Consider the following 16,090-nt stretch of genomic DNA (forward strand, 5'->3'; position numbering starts at 1 on the left):
GGAAGTTCTACTCTGTCCTATAGGGTCGCTTATGAGTCACAATCAACCTGATGGCAGTGGGTTTGGTTTTGGTTTTATGGTGCTTATTGACTCCAGCTACATTATCATGCTTGTTCCTGAAGCACCTGATTGCCCTTTTCCTTCCATCTGTGTAGTTGGCTGTAATCTTTGTTGTTTTCCATCTGAGTCATAACCACTCCTGATTCATGCTAAGCATATCAGTGGTACCTGAGTATTTCTTTGCCCCATTTCTGTAGTTCGATGGATGACTGTAAAGTGAAATATACAGTTTTCTCCATTTCTGCCTTATTTTCCCCACTTCCTGCCTTCTCGCAGCACACATCACCTTCTAACCAGGCGACCACCACCAGGATGCTCTCTGTGCAATGTCATAAACCTCGTGACCATCACTCTTCACAAAAGAAAACTGCCCCCGCTAGAAGCCATCCCCAGACAAGTTGGGCCCTGCTGATGGGAAAGAAAAACATTATAAGCTGTGTGTTGTGGTAGGTTGGGAAAAAAGTAATTACATCTGACAAGAAATTGGAGGAAAACTGCACAACAAAATTAACACATGATAAGGCCTGGATTTTGAAAAGTTTAGTTTAGTTTTTTTTTTTTTTTTAATGAATTTCAAGCTGTAGTTAAAAGACCCACAAAGGCCTGGTTACTTGGAAGTATATGGCAAATTTGGGAAACTACATGTAGTCTGTTGAATCGGGTACCTGGTTGTCTTAGTTATCTTGTGCTGCTATAACAGAAATACCACAAGTGACGGCTTTAACAAAAGAAATGTAGTCTCTCACAGTCTAGCAGACTAGAAGTCCGAATTCAGGGTGCTAGCTCCAGGGAAGGTTTTCTCTCTCTGTCTACTCTGGAGGAAGGTCCTTGTCTTCAGTCTTTCCCTGTCCTAGGAGTTTCTCAGTGGAGACACCCCGGGTCCAAAGGACATGCTCTACTTCTAGCACTACTTTCTTGGTGATATGAGGTCCTCCTGCCTGTCTGCTTGCTTCTGTCTTTTATACCACAACAGAGATTGACTCAAAATACAGCCTAATCTTGTAGATTGAGCCCTGTCTCATTAACATAACTGCCTCTCCTTCTGCCTCATTAACATCATAGAGGTAGGATTTACAACACAGGGAAATCACATCAGATGACAAAATGGTAGACAATCACACAATACTGGGAATCATGGCCTAGCCAAGTTGACACACATTTTTGGGGGGCACAATTCAATCCATAACACTGGTAGAAGCCGAGAAGGGACTAGAAAGAGAATTTGACACCAGATCACAAATGGAGTTTTGATTTTATTCTACAAGCACGGGAAAGCCATTGAAAACTTTTAGTTGGGGAGTTCTTAAAATTGTTTTAATAACTCTGGAGCCATGATAAAGCATGGATAGAGTTAAAGGGAAACTCAAGCCAGTGAGACTAGCCAAGAGGCTATGGAAATAGTCCATGGTAGGGAGAGTACAGCCTTGAACTGGGATAAGGGCAGGGGGTGCAGGGAAGAGAGAGTGCATGACAAAGATGCCACATGGGAGTAGTCTCAACAAGCAATGGTGATCTTGGATCCAGGCATTTTGCTTCTAGCAACTTATTCTCCTAAGGTACTGCTATAACTGATATAGGTACATAAAAACATACATGTCATAGGACCATTGCAGCATTGTTAGAAATTGGAAACCTGAAATGAGTGTACTTTTCCATTAGTAAGTGAATTACAGTGCATAATTCATATAGTGGGGTACTATGAAGCACTTTAGAAAATGGGGTATATTCTTAAAATATCTTTAAATGAAAAAAATTTTGGAAGACTAGGTATAATATGATCTAATTTTGTAAAATAATGTGTGGGGTGCATTTTACACGCATAGGAAAAGATCTTGAAGGGTTAAAGGGAAAAAAAAAAAAAAACAGTTGCCATTGAGTTGATTCCTACTCAGGGCGACCCCATGTGTGTCAGTGTAGAACTGTGCTATGTTTTCATGGCTGTGGCCTTTCAGAAGTTGCCAAGGCTTTCTTTTGAAGCACCTCTGGGTGAACTCTAACTGCCAACCTTTCAGTTAGTAGTAGCTGAGCACTTAACTGTTTGCACCACCCACGCAGCCTTCTTGAAGGATCCAAAAACAAAAACCAGTTGCCATTGAGTTGATTCCGACTCATAGCGACCCTATAGGACAGAGAAGAACTGCCCTGTAGGGTTTCCAAGGAGTGGCTAGTGGATTTGAACTGCTGACCTTTTGGTTAGCATCCAAGCTGTTAACCACTTTGCCACCAGGGTTGTTTTGAAGGATAGACCCCTTCTTTGGCAATGGTTATCTCTGCAGGGTGTGATTATAACAAATTTTTACTTTTTTACATTTCTTTATGGTGATTTGTTTATTACAAATGTTTTCATGTTTAAGAATCTCTCTCTCTTACACTTACACATGAATGAGATGGTCTTAAAGTGGGTTCCCTGTGAACAGGCCCTTTGATGGAAAGTGTGTGCGCAAGAGTTACGCTTGTAGGAGATACATCTCTTGCGAAGTGAGGAATACAAGACTGGGCAGAGGGAGAAGCTGACCCACGTTGCAGTTGTTACTGAGGTGTACTCGAGGTGGACTCTGGAGTAGGGATGGCCCTGCAGAATTCTCCCAAACTGAGGCCAGAGGACCAGACCTTTGTATCCCTGCATCAGCCAGTATTGAACTTGGACTGCCCCTGGGAAGGGGGCATAGACTTGAGCAAAGCACATCCCTGTAGCTGAGAGCAACTCCCAGGGAGGGATGCTGCTGAGAGTGCCAGCAACCCACATTCCTAGCAGCTGGGGGGATGGGTGCATCGGCTCTGAAGAGGACCTGGGAGAAGTACCGCAGTATCTGCTACAGTTCATAGGTGTAAATATAAAATGTATTTTTCTGAAGACTTTGGAGACCCCACTTAGTTACCACAGTTTAGCTTTTCTTGAATACAAAGATTAAAAAAAAAAAGAAAAAATTGCCGTGGAGTTGAGTTGAGCCGAACTCTTGGAGACTCTATGCCTGTCAGAATAGACCTGTGCTCCATAGGGTTTTTTTTTTTTTTATTATAACATAGTTGTTATAATATAGTTATTATAACATAGTTGTTATAATATAGTTATTATAACATAGTTGTTATAATATAGTTATTATAACATAGTTGTTATAATATAGTTATTATAACATAGTTGTTATAATATAGTTATTATAACATAGTTGTTATAGTTTTTATAACATAGTTGTTATAATATAGTTTTTATAACATGTTGTTGTTGTTAGGTGCCATCTAGTGGGTTCCAATTCATAGCAACCCTATGCACAACAGAACGAAACACCGCCCGGTCCTGTGCCATCCTCACAATCGTTGTTATGCTTGAGCCCATTGTTGCAGCCACTGTGTCAATACATCTCCTTGAAGGTCTTCCTCTTTTTCGATGACCTTCTACTTCACCAAGCACGATGTCCTTCTCCAGGGACTGAGCCCTTCTGACAACATGTCCAAAGTATGTAAGACTCAGTCTCACCATTCTTGTTTCCAAGGAGCATTCTGGTTGTACTCCTTCCAAGACAGATTTGTTCGTTCTTTTGGTAGTCCATGGTATATTCAATATTCTTTGCCAACACCAGAATTCAAAGGTGTCAATTCTTCTTAGGTCTTCCTTATTCACCGCCCAGCTTTCAAATGCATATGAGGCAATTGAAAACACCATGGCTTGGGTCAGGCGCACCTTAGTACTCAAGGTGACATCTTTGCTTTTCAACACTTTAAGGAAGTCTTTTGCAACAGATTCACCCAATGCAATGCACCTTTTGATTTCTTGGCTGCTGCTTCCATGGTGGAAACCCTGGTGGCATAGTGGTTAAGTGCTATGGCTGCTAACCATAAAGGTCAACAGTTCGAATCGCCAGGCGCTTCTTGGAAACTCTACAGGGCAGTTCTACTCTGTCCCATAGGGTCGCTATGAGTCAGAATTGACTCGACGGCACTGAATTGAGTTTGAGCTTCCATGGCTATTGATTGTGGATCCAAGTAAAATGAAATCCTTGACAACTTCAATCTTTTCTCCGTTTACCATGTTGTTGTCCAGTTGTGAGGATGTTTGTTTTCTTTATGTTGAGGTGTAATCCATACTGAAGGCTGTGGTCTTCGATCTTCATCAGTAAGTGCTTCAAGTCCTCTTCACTTTCAGCAAGCAAGGTTGTGTTATCTGCATAACACAGATTGTTAAGGAATCTTCCTCCAATCCTGATGCCCCATTCTTCTTCACATGGTCCAGCTCCTTGTATTATTTGCTCAGCATACAGATTGAATAGGTATGGTGAGAGGATACAACCCTGATACACACCTTTCCTGACTTTAAACCAATCAGTATCCCCTTGTTCTATTTGAACGACTGCCTCTTGATCCAGGTACAGATTCCTCATGAGCACAATTAAGTGTTCCAGAATTCCCATTCTCCACAATGTTATCCATAATTTATTATGATCCACACAGTTGAATGCCTTAGCATAGTCAATAAAACACAGGTAAAGAAACATCTTTCTGGTATTCTCTGCTTTCAGCCAGGATTCGTCTGACATCAACAATGATATCCCTGGTTCCACTTCCTTTTGTAAATCTGGCTTGAATTTCTGGCAGCTCCCTGTCAATATACTGCTATTGAATGATCTTCAGAAAAATTTTACTTGCTTGTGATATTAAGCATACCAAACCAGAAAACCAAACCCAGTGCCGTCGAGTTGATTCCGACTCATAGCGACCCTATAGGATGGAGTAGAACTGCCTCACAGAGTTTCCAAGGAGCACCTGGCAGATTCGAAATGCCAACCTTTTGGTTAGCAGCATTAGAAGCTGTAGCACTTAACCACTACACCACCAGGGTTTCCCATATTAATGATATTGTTCTATAATTTTCACATTCAGTTGGATCACCTTTCTTGGGAACAGGCATAAATATGGATCTCTTCCAGCTGGTTGGCCAGGTAGTTGCCTTCCAAATTTCTTCATATAGACGAGTTAGCACTTCCAGCGCTGCAACTGTTTGTTGAAACATCTCAATTGATATTCCATCAATTCCTGGAACCTTGTTTTTTGCCAATGCCTTCAGTGCAGTTTGGACTTTTTCCTTCTGTACCATCGGTTCCTGATCATATGCTACGTCCTGAAATGGTTGAATGTTGAACAATTGTTTTTGGCATACTGACTCTGTGTATTCCATCCATCTTAGGAAACCCTGGTGGTGTAGTGGTTAAGTGCTACGGCTGCTAACCAAGAGGTCGGCAGTTCAAATCCACCAGGTGCTAATTGGAAACTCTATGGGGCAGTTCTACTTTGTCCTATAGGGTCGCTATGAGTCGGAATTGACTCGATGGCACTGGATTTGGTTTGGTTCTGGGTTTCTTTTATTTTTTTTTTTTAATTTTTATTGTGCTTTAAGTGAAAGTTTACAAATCAAGTCAGCCTCCCACACAAAAACTTATATACACCTTACTACATACTCCCATTTACTCTCCCCCTAATGAGTCACCCCGCTCCCTCCTTCCAGTCTCTCCTTTCATGACCATTTTGCCAGTTTCCAACCCCCTCTACCCTCCCATCTCCCCTCCAGACAGGAGATGCCAACATAGTCTCAAGTGAGCAAGTAGCTCACTCCTCATCAGCATCTCTCTCCAACCCATTGTCCAGTCCAATCCATGTCTGACGAGTTGTCTTCGGGAATGGTTCCTGCCCTGGGCCAACAGAAGGTTTGGGGACCATGACCGCCGGGGTCCTTCTAGTCTCAGTCAGACCATCAAGTATGGTCTTTTTATGAGAATTTGGGGTCTGCATCCCACTGTTCTCCTACTCCCTCAGGAGTTCTCTGTTGTGCTCCTTGTCAGGGCAGTCATTGGTTGTGGCTGGGCACCATCCGGTTCTTTTGGTCTCAGGATGATGTAGTCTCTAGTTCATGTAGCCCTTTCTGTCTCTTGGGCTCATAATTACCCTGTGACCTTGGTGTTCTTCATTCTCCTTTGATCTAGGTGGGTTGAGACTCATTGATGGATCTTAGATGGCCTCTTGCTAGCGTTTAAGACCCCAGACGCCACACTTCAAAGTGGGATGCAGAATGTTTTCTTTATGGATTTTATTTTGCCAATTGACTTAGATGTCCCCTGAAGCTATAGTCCCCAAACCCCTGCCCCTGCTTTGCTGACCTTCGAAGCATTCAGTTTATTTAGGAAACTTCTTTGCTTTTGGTTTAGTCCAGTTGTGTAGACCTCCCCTGTATTGAATGTTGTCCTTCGCTTCACCTAAAGTAGGTCGTATCTACTATATAATCAGTAAATAACCTTCTCCCACCCTCCCTCCCTTCCCCCTCTCATAACCACAAAAGAATGTGTTCTTCTCAGTTTAAACTCTTTCTCAAGATCTTATAATAGTGGTCTTACACAATATTTGTCCTTTTGCAACTGACTAATTTCACTCAGCATAATGCCTTCCAGGTTCCTCCATGTGATGAAATGTTTCACAGATTCCTCACTGTTCTTTATCGATGTGTAGTATTCCATTGTGTGAATATACCATAATTTATTTATCCATTCATCCATTGATGGACACCTTGGTTGCTTCCATCTTTTTGCTGTTGTAAACTGTGCTCCAATAAACATGGGTTTGCATATATCTGTGTAAAGGCTCTTATTTCTCTAGGATCCATAGGGTTTTTAATGGCTGATTTTTTTTTTTTGGAAGTAGATTGCCATGCCTTTCTTTCAAGGTGCCTCTGAGCAGACTTCAACCTCCATCCTTTTAGTTAACAGCCAGGATTGTTAATCATTTGTACCACCCAGGGACTGCAATACACAGATAAAAGAGAGAAAAAAAAAAGATTGTCACCATCAATGCAGAAAAAGATCAGATAAAATTGCGCCTTTTTGATGAAAAAATAAAATCTTAACAATCAGGAATAGAAGTCAATTCCTTTAACCTAATAAAGGGTACTTTTTCTAGCCTGCCCTTTGACTGAAGGCATGGCTCCTCTCTGGGGTGGGCTTTCTGCAGGGGCCTTGGATTCGGTACCCCCTCCTCCACCTTGCACGAGCCCTCGGTTGTAGTTGTCCATCTCGTAGGCCACAGTCCACAGAGCGGCTAGGATTGAGATATTGATGCTTACCTCCAGGGCAGCCCCAGTTTCTGTGTTTACTGTTGTTCTGGGTTTTTTTCCCTGTTCTTTTTGGTCTCTATGTTACTTTGGCTCCTAGTGCTTTCCCGTCCTTTCTTGTGTGTTCAGTAACACATGTGAAAGTATATTTGTTGTAATGTATTTAGCGCCCAGTGTTTTGCAGTGGGAAGGCTTTTCATTATATCTAGTCCACAGTACTGCAGAAAGTTAGCCCTCCACTCTCTTCCCCAATGGCAGTTTTCCTTTTACAGCTTATGACTTTCTGCCATATATGGTTTTATTTTTCATTTTTTAATCCTATCATAAGATCTGTTCACTCACTTCTACCCTCCCTTCTTGCTCTATCTACTCTTCTTTAGGTCTGAATTTTTCTTCTTTGGCTTCTTTTTTAAAATGTCTTTAATAGAGGATTGTTTGATCATAAATCATACTTATTATGTGGCATAACTTTTCTGGTTTGTGTTGTTCGTGTGCCTTTTTTGGTCATATTCCTCTTTACGTCTTTTTTTGTAGAGCCTATGAATACATCTCGTGCTATTTCTTTTCTTATGATTACTCATCCTTAAATTGTTCTGTTCTCCCTGAGCCAGCTATTTGTAAAAGGATAGAACTGGGGACAGGCTGGGGAACTGAGCTAGGGCAGCTGGAATTTCCATCTATTCACCAAGATACTCCCCTGGAGAATGGCTTCTTTGGAGGCTCTATTCGTTTCTCTCTTCTTGACTCCTTTTCAGCAGCATCCTCTTGTCTGGTGACATGAAGCTTGGTCTTTGTCAGGTGAGCATGGGCTCCGTACCCAGGCTTGTTACCACCAATACTTTCTCGTCCATCTTAACATCCTCACATCCTGTTTTTTGCACAGTTGATATGCCGGCCACTTGCACATTTACCATCCTCACCTCTGACACCTGAAGCCACACAGGGATCAGAGCATTTATCCCAGCATTCCCACAAACCCCCAGTTCTCCCTATCCCCAGCAAGGGCCACTGGCAGTGCATCTCAGGGTCTGCCACCTCAGACACCTCTCTGTTCTGCTCATTCGACCAAGTCTTCCCTGTCCTGGTTCAGTTTTCCTAACATTTGGCAGCCTTTTTAGAAGAGTGATGTTTGGACTGTGGTGTTTCATGTCTTCTTCTTATTTTCCTTATTCTTCATTGATTTCAGGGAAGAGAACCTTTAGTTCTCTGTCTTGAACTGGAAGTCTAGAGGATTATTTTAGGATGCTAGAAGATGCACAGGCAAAGCAGGAGATATCTCACAGAAGTCCTGGGAGGAATGGACTAGAAAATTAGCCTTGAAATAAGGGCATATCTTCTTCACAGGCAGAAGGGTAAAAAAAATCCAAGGGAAATTTTAGATGAGTAGAAGAAAATTGAGGGAGTAAAAGCGTACTTGCTCCTATAGGAGTTATGGGGTCTGGCACATACAAGGAACAACAGTATACTTTCAGTCGTTTATTCTACACATTTTTGTCACAGATATGCTATGCCAGGCAGTGGGTAATACCAATGAACAAGACAGACAAATTCCTTTTCTCCGATTCTTTACTTTCTTGCAGGGGAGTAACGCAATGAACAAATGAACAACAGCAACCAGAAAAAAAGAGCCCATTTTCTACCAGGGCCTGCGCTAGAAAATAAGGAAGCATTGAAGCGTATTTTAATTTGGGTGGCCAGGGAAGACTTCTTTGAAGAGGTGCTGTGTAAATTAGACCAGAAGGAACAGAAGAATCCAGATGTAAGAAAATGAAGAGCATTCCTGGCACGGAGAGTAGAAAAAGCTATGACCTTGAGGCAGGAATGAGTTTTTTGTTTTTGTTTTTTTTTAAGGAAAAATCAAAATGCCAGTTGGAATTTAGAGGGCAAGAGAGAGAATGCCACAAGCTTGAGGTTGGAGAGAAAGGCAAGGCCCAGCCATATGGGTATTGTAGGAGTTGGGTTTTTATTGGCACATTACTTAGTTGTTGTTAGTTGCCATGAGAGACTCCGACTCATGGTGTCCCCATGCACAAGAGGATCTGACTGTTATGATCTTGTAAACACAGTGTGGGGGAGGTATCTGACCTCCTCCAACCCCACAAAGGGGAAGGAGAACCAAGATTAACAGCCCAAGGCTGATTCATATGAGGCAGAGGTCAGACATGCCACTTCTCTCTGCCGCCTTTACCAACTCTGACACTAGTCATCCCTCCCACAGCACTGTCTACTTCTCTGCTGGGTTCCATTATTCACCGCAGCGGCCACACAGAACTCAGAGATCACACTCAAGCTTATGGGGTTTATTAGGAAGTAACAGTTACAATTCAGGCTCAGGAACACTCAAGGTACAGTTCTTCCATCAGGACAGCCTCTTCCCAGGCGTGCTGGCAGGCATGCCTCTCCCTGGCCCTCAGTCTCTGCCCAAAGGCACTCAGCTTTCTCTCTTCTTGGGCTGGGGAGCCCACCACACAGTCTCCTGCTGGTCTCTCCTTCTTTGGTGGTGAGTTCCTCCTCTCTGTTCTGGAATTGGCTCTCTTTTAAGGCAAAACTGACTAATCCCCTGGTGTAGGCCACAATTACCCTATCACACAACCGCCTGGTTGAGAGTTACAAGACCACAGCTAGAAAGGCCACACAAAAGTAATTAATCCACTGCAGGTCCTGAGGTTTTCATTGGCTGATTTTCGGGAGCAGATAAGCAGACCTTTCTTTCTAGTCCATCTTAGTCTGGAAGCACAGTGAAACCTGCTCGGCATCATAGCAACACAGACGCCCCCACTGACGAAGAGGTGGTGGCTGCACATGTGGTACACTGGCTAGGATTCAAACCCGGGTCTCCTGCACGGAAGGAGAGGGTTCTACCACTGCACCACCACTGCCCCCCAAATGTAGATTAATGTGGATAAATTATAAATTCAAGCAAAAAAAGTAGTTGAAGGATGTGACAGATAGAAGACATAATGTCAACATGTGCTTTAGAAATTCTCTAAATGGAGATTCTGGTTTAAAGGTAATTTGGGCAGAATGTATAGTATAAAAAGTATAACATTACAGCCTCAAAATTACAAGTAGAATTCCATGTCACACTTCTGGGTATGTGTGATAGAACCAACTGGACCCGGAACAGAAGATACCATTATATTTCAAACTTACCACCCACTCTGCGGGAGAAAGATGTGGCAGTGTGCTTCCGTAAAGATTACAGCCTTGGGAACCCTCTGAGGCAGTTCTCCTCTGTCCTATAGGGTCACTATGAGTTGGAATTGACTCAATGGCAATGGTTTTTTTTTTGGCTTTGTGCTTCATTATCCTATGGATCACAATATTTCAATCCACAGCCAATCATTTTGTTCTTTTGTGCAGAACTCAGGGCTAATTTGGCAGCTAACAACATCAAAAGGCTTCATCATGAATTTCTGAATTTTAGGGGGTAGTTGAGGAAAAAAAAGCCAGAAGGCGAGAACTTGGGGGACCCAGCATCTCCTAGACCTGGCAGGTCGGAGAACCAGGGCCGGGTTAAAAAGAGACCCTCACTTTGTGCGTAGAGGTCGTGAGACAGACAGCATCCGGAACACACAGCTTATCCTCATGCTCCTGCTTCATGTGTTAGGAAAGATAAATCAGAATTGGAAACATCTCCAAGTGTTAACTGTGAACAACAGTACCAACATGGAAGGAAAAGATGGGAAAACAAGTAATGAAAAAAAATCTAAAAGCAAAGTAAGAGCCCAAAACAGAATGTAATTGTTTTCCTGTAAGTACTTGGTAAAGTCTGAGTATTCATATTAGTTTTAAAGGGAAAGCAATATTATAGGATCATATATTGAAGCTGAAGACTTTAAAAATGTATTCTTTTTTTTTCTTTCCTCTTTTATTTCCCTTTCTCCCTCTCTTTATCCCTCCCTGCCTTTTCTTCTTTCCTTCCTTCTTCCATCCCTCCCTACCTTCCTCCCTCCCACAGTGTGTGTTGCACTGACTCTGTGCCAGGCACTATCTGAACACTGGAGTTAAGGTAGGGAACATGTCAAACAAAATCTTCCCCTCTTGGAATTTATCACTCTCTCATTTTACATAAAAACACTGACACGGAAATGGTGGAACAATCTGCTCAAATAGTTAGTGGCAGAAATGGAGCTGGAATTAGGGTTTTCTGATTATTCTTTTCACTGTATTTCACCTATTACTCTTTTCACTGTATCCTGAGTAGTTTTTCCCTCAATTTTCAGGTTGCTTCAGACAGATTTGTACTCTTCATTATTCTTATAGACTTGGAGTTTAGGTTTTGAGTTTAATTTTTTTAACCCAGAAACAAGTTTCCATCACTTCTTTTATTTGAGATCATGCTAAATGGCCTTTTTAGACCAATCTGTAGATAAGTGATCTCTTTAGCCTTCTTCATGGCAAATTCTCTACAACATCCTTTGTGTTTTAATCTGTTTTACTAATTCCAAAGCATTTTCCACTAATCTTAGAGGTGCACTAAAGTCAGTTGGTTTCAGCTTCTATTAGACTTCATATGAGAGACTCCTTACAAAAAGAGACAAGCTGTAAATCCAGTTTTCTTTTGGCGTTCATTTCTAAAGTTCTGGGGGTTCACATGGGCCCCCAGTGACTAACTGTAACACAAGAATTTTGTCTGGGAAGCTTGAAGGCCTGGAAGGTGACTGCTCCTTCTACTCACAGTTCGAGTACAGTATTCTGGTCCTGGTAGCTGAGAAGCAGCAGGTGCGAGATGAGGACTAGCTGGCCATTGGTCCTGGCCAGAGAAGAAGCTTCTTTACAACAGTGGAACCTTTTAGTATCACTTAGCCTGTCCAAGGGAACCTATTTTTGGTTCATACCCATGCCCTGGTAGTAAAGTTCAAACTTATTTTGGGTTTACTGTTGACCATACTATCAAGAGGATATCAGTGCAGGAAGCCAAGAAGCTACCATCTGTGCTGTGTTTACATCTAAGGAATTATTTAGAAGGTTGATTACTCAGTTGGCTGTGCCTCTTGACCTTCTAGTGTTACACTGAGAAAGGTGACTAACACTTTCTTAAAAGCCATTTCATTTTAATAACCTGCATAATCTCTTCAATATGTGGTGGGGATCAAAGTGTTGACCAAAGTTGCACTATTAGATACTGACCTCAGAGTGCTGCACATGTGGCTAGGATGGTTCGATCCCATTGTGCATGGGGTTGCCATGAGTTGGGAGCTGACTCCACAGCAGCTAATAACAACAACAACAACAGGGACTTCTTGAATGATCATGCGTGCTGAACAGACAATAACTCTCAACAGTGGTGGGCTGGTAACTGTTCAACAACGAGCTCTTGAGGGGAAAAAGTACCTGATTTGTAGCATTTCCCAACTTCCATGGTGAAATATTAAGAACAACTTCATAAATTCAAAGACTTAGATGAAATGGAAAAATTCCACAAAAGGCAAAAATGACTAAAACTAACTCAAAAAAAGAAAACTTAAATAACCCTGTATCTATTAAAGAAATCCAATTCACAATTAAATCTTCCCACAAGAAAAATTGCAAGTTCAGGTGGCTTTACTAGAGAAAACTATATGTAGCAAAACTATCTGACAAAATTTAGCACTCATTCATGATGAAGAAAAAATCCTCAGTAAATTATGACTATAAAGGAAAGATCTTCCTTAACCTAAATAAAAGGCATCTAAGAAAAGTCTGCAGCTAATAACAAATTTAAGCATTGAAAGACTTAGCACTTGCCCTTAAGATAGAAAAGATGACAGGGACGCTCACCCTCATCACTTTTACTCAGCATTGTGCTCAAGGCCTGTGATGGGTTGAATTGTGTCCCCCCAATATGTGTGTCAATTTGGTTAGGCCATGATTCTCAGTGTTGTGTGATTGTCTACTCTTTTGTCATCTGATGCAGTTTTCCTATATGTTGTAAATCCCATCTCTGTGATGTTACTGAGGCAGGATTAGAGGCAGTTATGTTAATGAGGCAGGATTCAATCTACAAGATTAGGTTGTATCTTGAGTCAATTGCTTTTGAGATATAAAAGACAGAAAGGAGCAGAGAGAGAGGGGAACCTCATTACCACCAAGCAAGAAGAACCAGGAGCAGAGTCTCTGCACTGAGAAGGTCCTAGACCAGAGGAAGATTGACAATAAGGACCTCCCTTCAGAGCTGACAGAGAGAAAGCCTTCCCCTGGAGTTGGCACCCTGAATTTCAACTTTAGCTTCCTAAACTGTGAGAGAATAAATTTCATTTTGCTAAAGCCATCCACTTGTGGTATTTCTGTTATAGCAGCACTAGATAACTAAGACAAAGTCCTTGACAGTACAAGAAGAAAAGAAAAAGGCATCAAATGCATGTGGATTGTAAAGGAAGGAGAAAAACTGTCTTTATTTGCAGACGATATGACCATGTACATAGAAAAATCTAAAATACTTTTAAAAATAACTACTAGAACTACTAAATGGATTTAACAAAGGTACAGGATGCAATGTCAATATACAAATACCAACTGTATTTTTATATACTAGCGACAAAAAAAAAAATTTTTTTTTAGCGACAAAGCATGTATAAAAATTAATGCTACCCATAATACCATCAGAAACATACAATACTTAGAGATGTTGTTGTTGTTAGGTGCTGTCGAGTTAGTTCTGACTCCTAGTGACCCTATGTACAAAAGAATGAAACACCGCCCGACCCTGCACCACCCTCACAATCATTGTTATGCTTGAGCTGTTTGTTGCAGCCACTGTGTCAATCCCTCTCATTGAGGGTCTTCCTCTTTTTTGCTGACCCTTTATTTTACCAAGCATGGTGTCCTTCTCCAGGAACTGATCCCTCTTGATAACATGTCCAAAGTGTGTGAGACAAAGTCTCAAAGTACTTCTTCTAAGACAGATCTGTAGGGATAGATTTTTAAAAATACGTACAAGATCTGTACACTGAAAATTACAAATGTTAGTAAGAGAAAGAAGAATTAAATAAATGGACATATAAACCATGTTCATGGACTGGAAGACTCAATATTGTTAAGATCAATTCTCCCCACATTGAATATATTGATTGAGTACAATCTCAATTAAAATTCTAGCAGGATTTTTTTTTGGTAGAGATTAACAAGCTGAGATAATAAAATTTTAAATGGAAAAGCAAAGGACTTAAAATAGCCAAAAACAATTTTGGAAAAGAAAAAAAATGGAAGAATATGGTATGTAGAATTCTAACATGGCCCCAAGATTCCTACCCCTGGTATGCATGCCCTATATAATCCCCTCACTTTGAGTGTAAATATGATTAACTAGTTGTTGTCCAGTTGACTGACTCATGGCAACCCCTCTGTGTCAGAGTAGAACTGTGTTCCATAGAGTTTTCAATAGCTGATTTTTCAGAAGTAGATCTCCAGACCCTTCTTTTGAGGCACCTGTGGGTGGACTCTAACTGTCAACATTTTGGTTAACAGCTGAGCTCATTAACCATTTGCACCACCCAAGGACTTTGTGGATATGATTAGATTACGTTATGTGGCAAAGATGGAGGGATTTCCATCAGTGGCTTAACCTCGGAGCCTCATGCCCATATGTGGATACCTAGACCAAACATAAAATGTTGATCCTTGCCCCACACAAAGAGACACCTCTTAACCACCTCTCAGGCCAAAGGATGCACACCTGATTGTGCAAAGTCAATCTTCAGCAGTCAGAGACCCTCACAGGTCCTAAAGTATCCCAGAACTCTAGACCCCTGTCTATTTGGGCAGGGAATCTCAGGGTTACGGTTACCCAGGGTGTGAGCTAGAAGGGGAAGGGTGTGGGTTCTGGGTAGATGATCCACTTGACCCCGGGAACCCCTCCATCCATGGGAAGGCAGGAGACTAGAAGTGGTTGGAGTAAAGCCTCCCCAAAATAGGACATTTCAAACTTTTATGTGCATACAAATCACCTCAGAATCTTATTAAAATGCAAAATCAGAACATACCTGGTGGGATCTGAGATTCTGCACAGCTTATCAGCTCTCAGGCGATGTGGGTACTGGTAGTCCAGGGGACCACACTTAAGTAGCAAGGCTGTAAAGCAGGGGCCCAGGTTGAAGAGTAGTATTGAATGAAGTCTGGTGGTGCATCCTTGGTATTAAGGCATACAAAGAGCTCTAAATTGGTACTGCATAGTGTTGCTTAGAATTGTCAAGTCTTTGGGGCAAGAAGAAAGTGAAAAAATGAAAGAGAAAAGGGATTCCCAGAGCGGCGGTGGCAGTGGCGGCTGGTACTAGCATTCGGCCGCAGTTTCCTCAGTGAGAAGCAGCCAGCCACACAGCCTACTCACACCTCCAGAACCAGAGGAGAATGGCACTCTAGGCAAAAGCTAAGTACTTACATATATTTTACAGTGCCCCCCCCACCCCATCCCCAAGTTGGCTTCAGCGGCTGAATTCCCTGGGCCTGAGATAGGCCCTGTTGAGTACCTAGAACCATCCTCCCAGCCTCGGAAAAGGAAAAAATCTGCAGCTGGGGAAAACATAATTTTCCAGCTCCATTAACTGGGGGAGCTCAGGACAGAAGCAGGTCCTGTCCAGGCATAAACGGTTCGTGGACTTTGAGCAGCTTTCCCTTCTGTATGGAGCTGTGTGGACCTATTTCAGGAGAATAGGCCCTTGTTGGCAGACTCCAACTGTTTCAGCTGTGCAGTGGAGAGGTGGGTGTTTGATGTTTGACATTGCTTTGCCTATTAAACAAGGTCCTCACCTACCCACATCAGGGACCTAAGAACTGGTAGCTCCACTCAGGTCACCCAGCCACCTGCGACAGGGGTCCAAGGGTAACTGGTTCCTCCCAGCCGTTACAATGAAATACTTTGGGTGCCCAAGGTCTGTCTGCAGAAACCACCCACCTGCATTCTCTAGGGAACAGAGATGCGCTTTCCTCGGAGACACTTGGGGGTCGGTTCTCAACCCCCTG

At 42.2% G+C, this 16,090-nt stretch overlaps 1 protein-coding gene across 5 annotated transcripts in view; it reads left to right on the plus strand.

Annotated features, from left to right (window-relative positions):
• Positions 1-16,090, plus strand: part of AIG1 (androgen induced 1) — a 297,796-nt gene that overhangs the window by 79,917 nt on the left and 201,789 nt on the right. The window contains exon 3 of one of the 5 annotated variants that reach the window (XM_064291602.1): positions 8,731-14,020. The exons of the other annotated variants lie outside the window; for them this stretch is intronic. Coding sequence (XP_064147672.1) covers positions 8,731-8,754 — 24 coding nt within the window. The 3' untranslated portion in view covers positions 8,755-14,020. Of the gene's footprint in view, positions 1-8,730; positions 14,021-16,090 lie in introns of those variants that run through there. 5 annotated transcript variants of the gene reach the window in all.

This window comes from Loxodonta africana, chromosome 1 (genome assembly GCF_030014295.1).
Source record: "Loxodonta africana isolate mLoxAfr1 chromosome 1, mLoxAfr1.hap2, whole genome shotgun sequence".
Taxonomy (NCBI): Eukaryota; Metazoa; Chordata; class Mammalia; order Proboscidea; family Elephantidae; genus Loxodonta; species Loxodonta africana.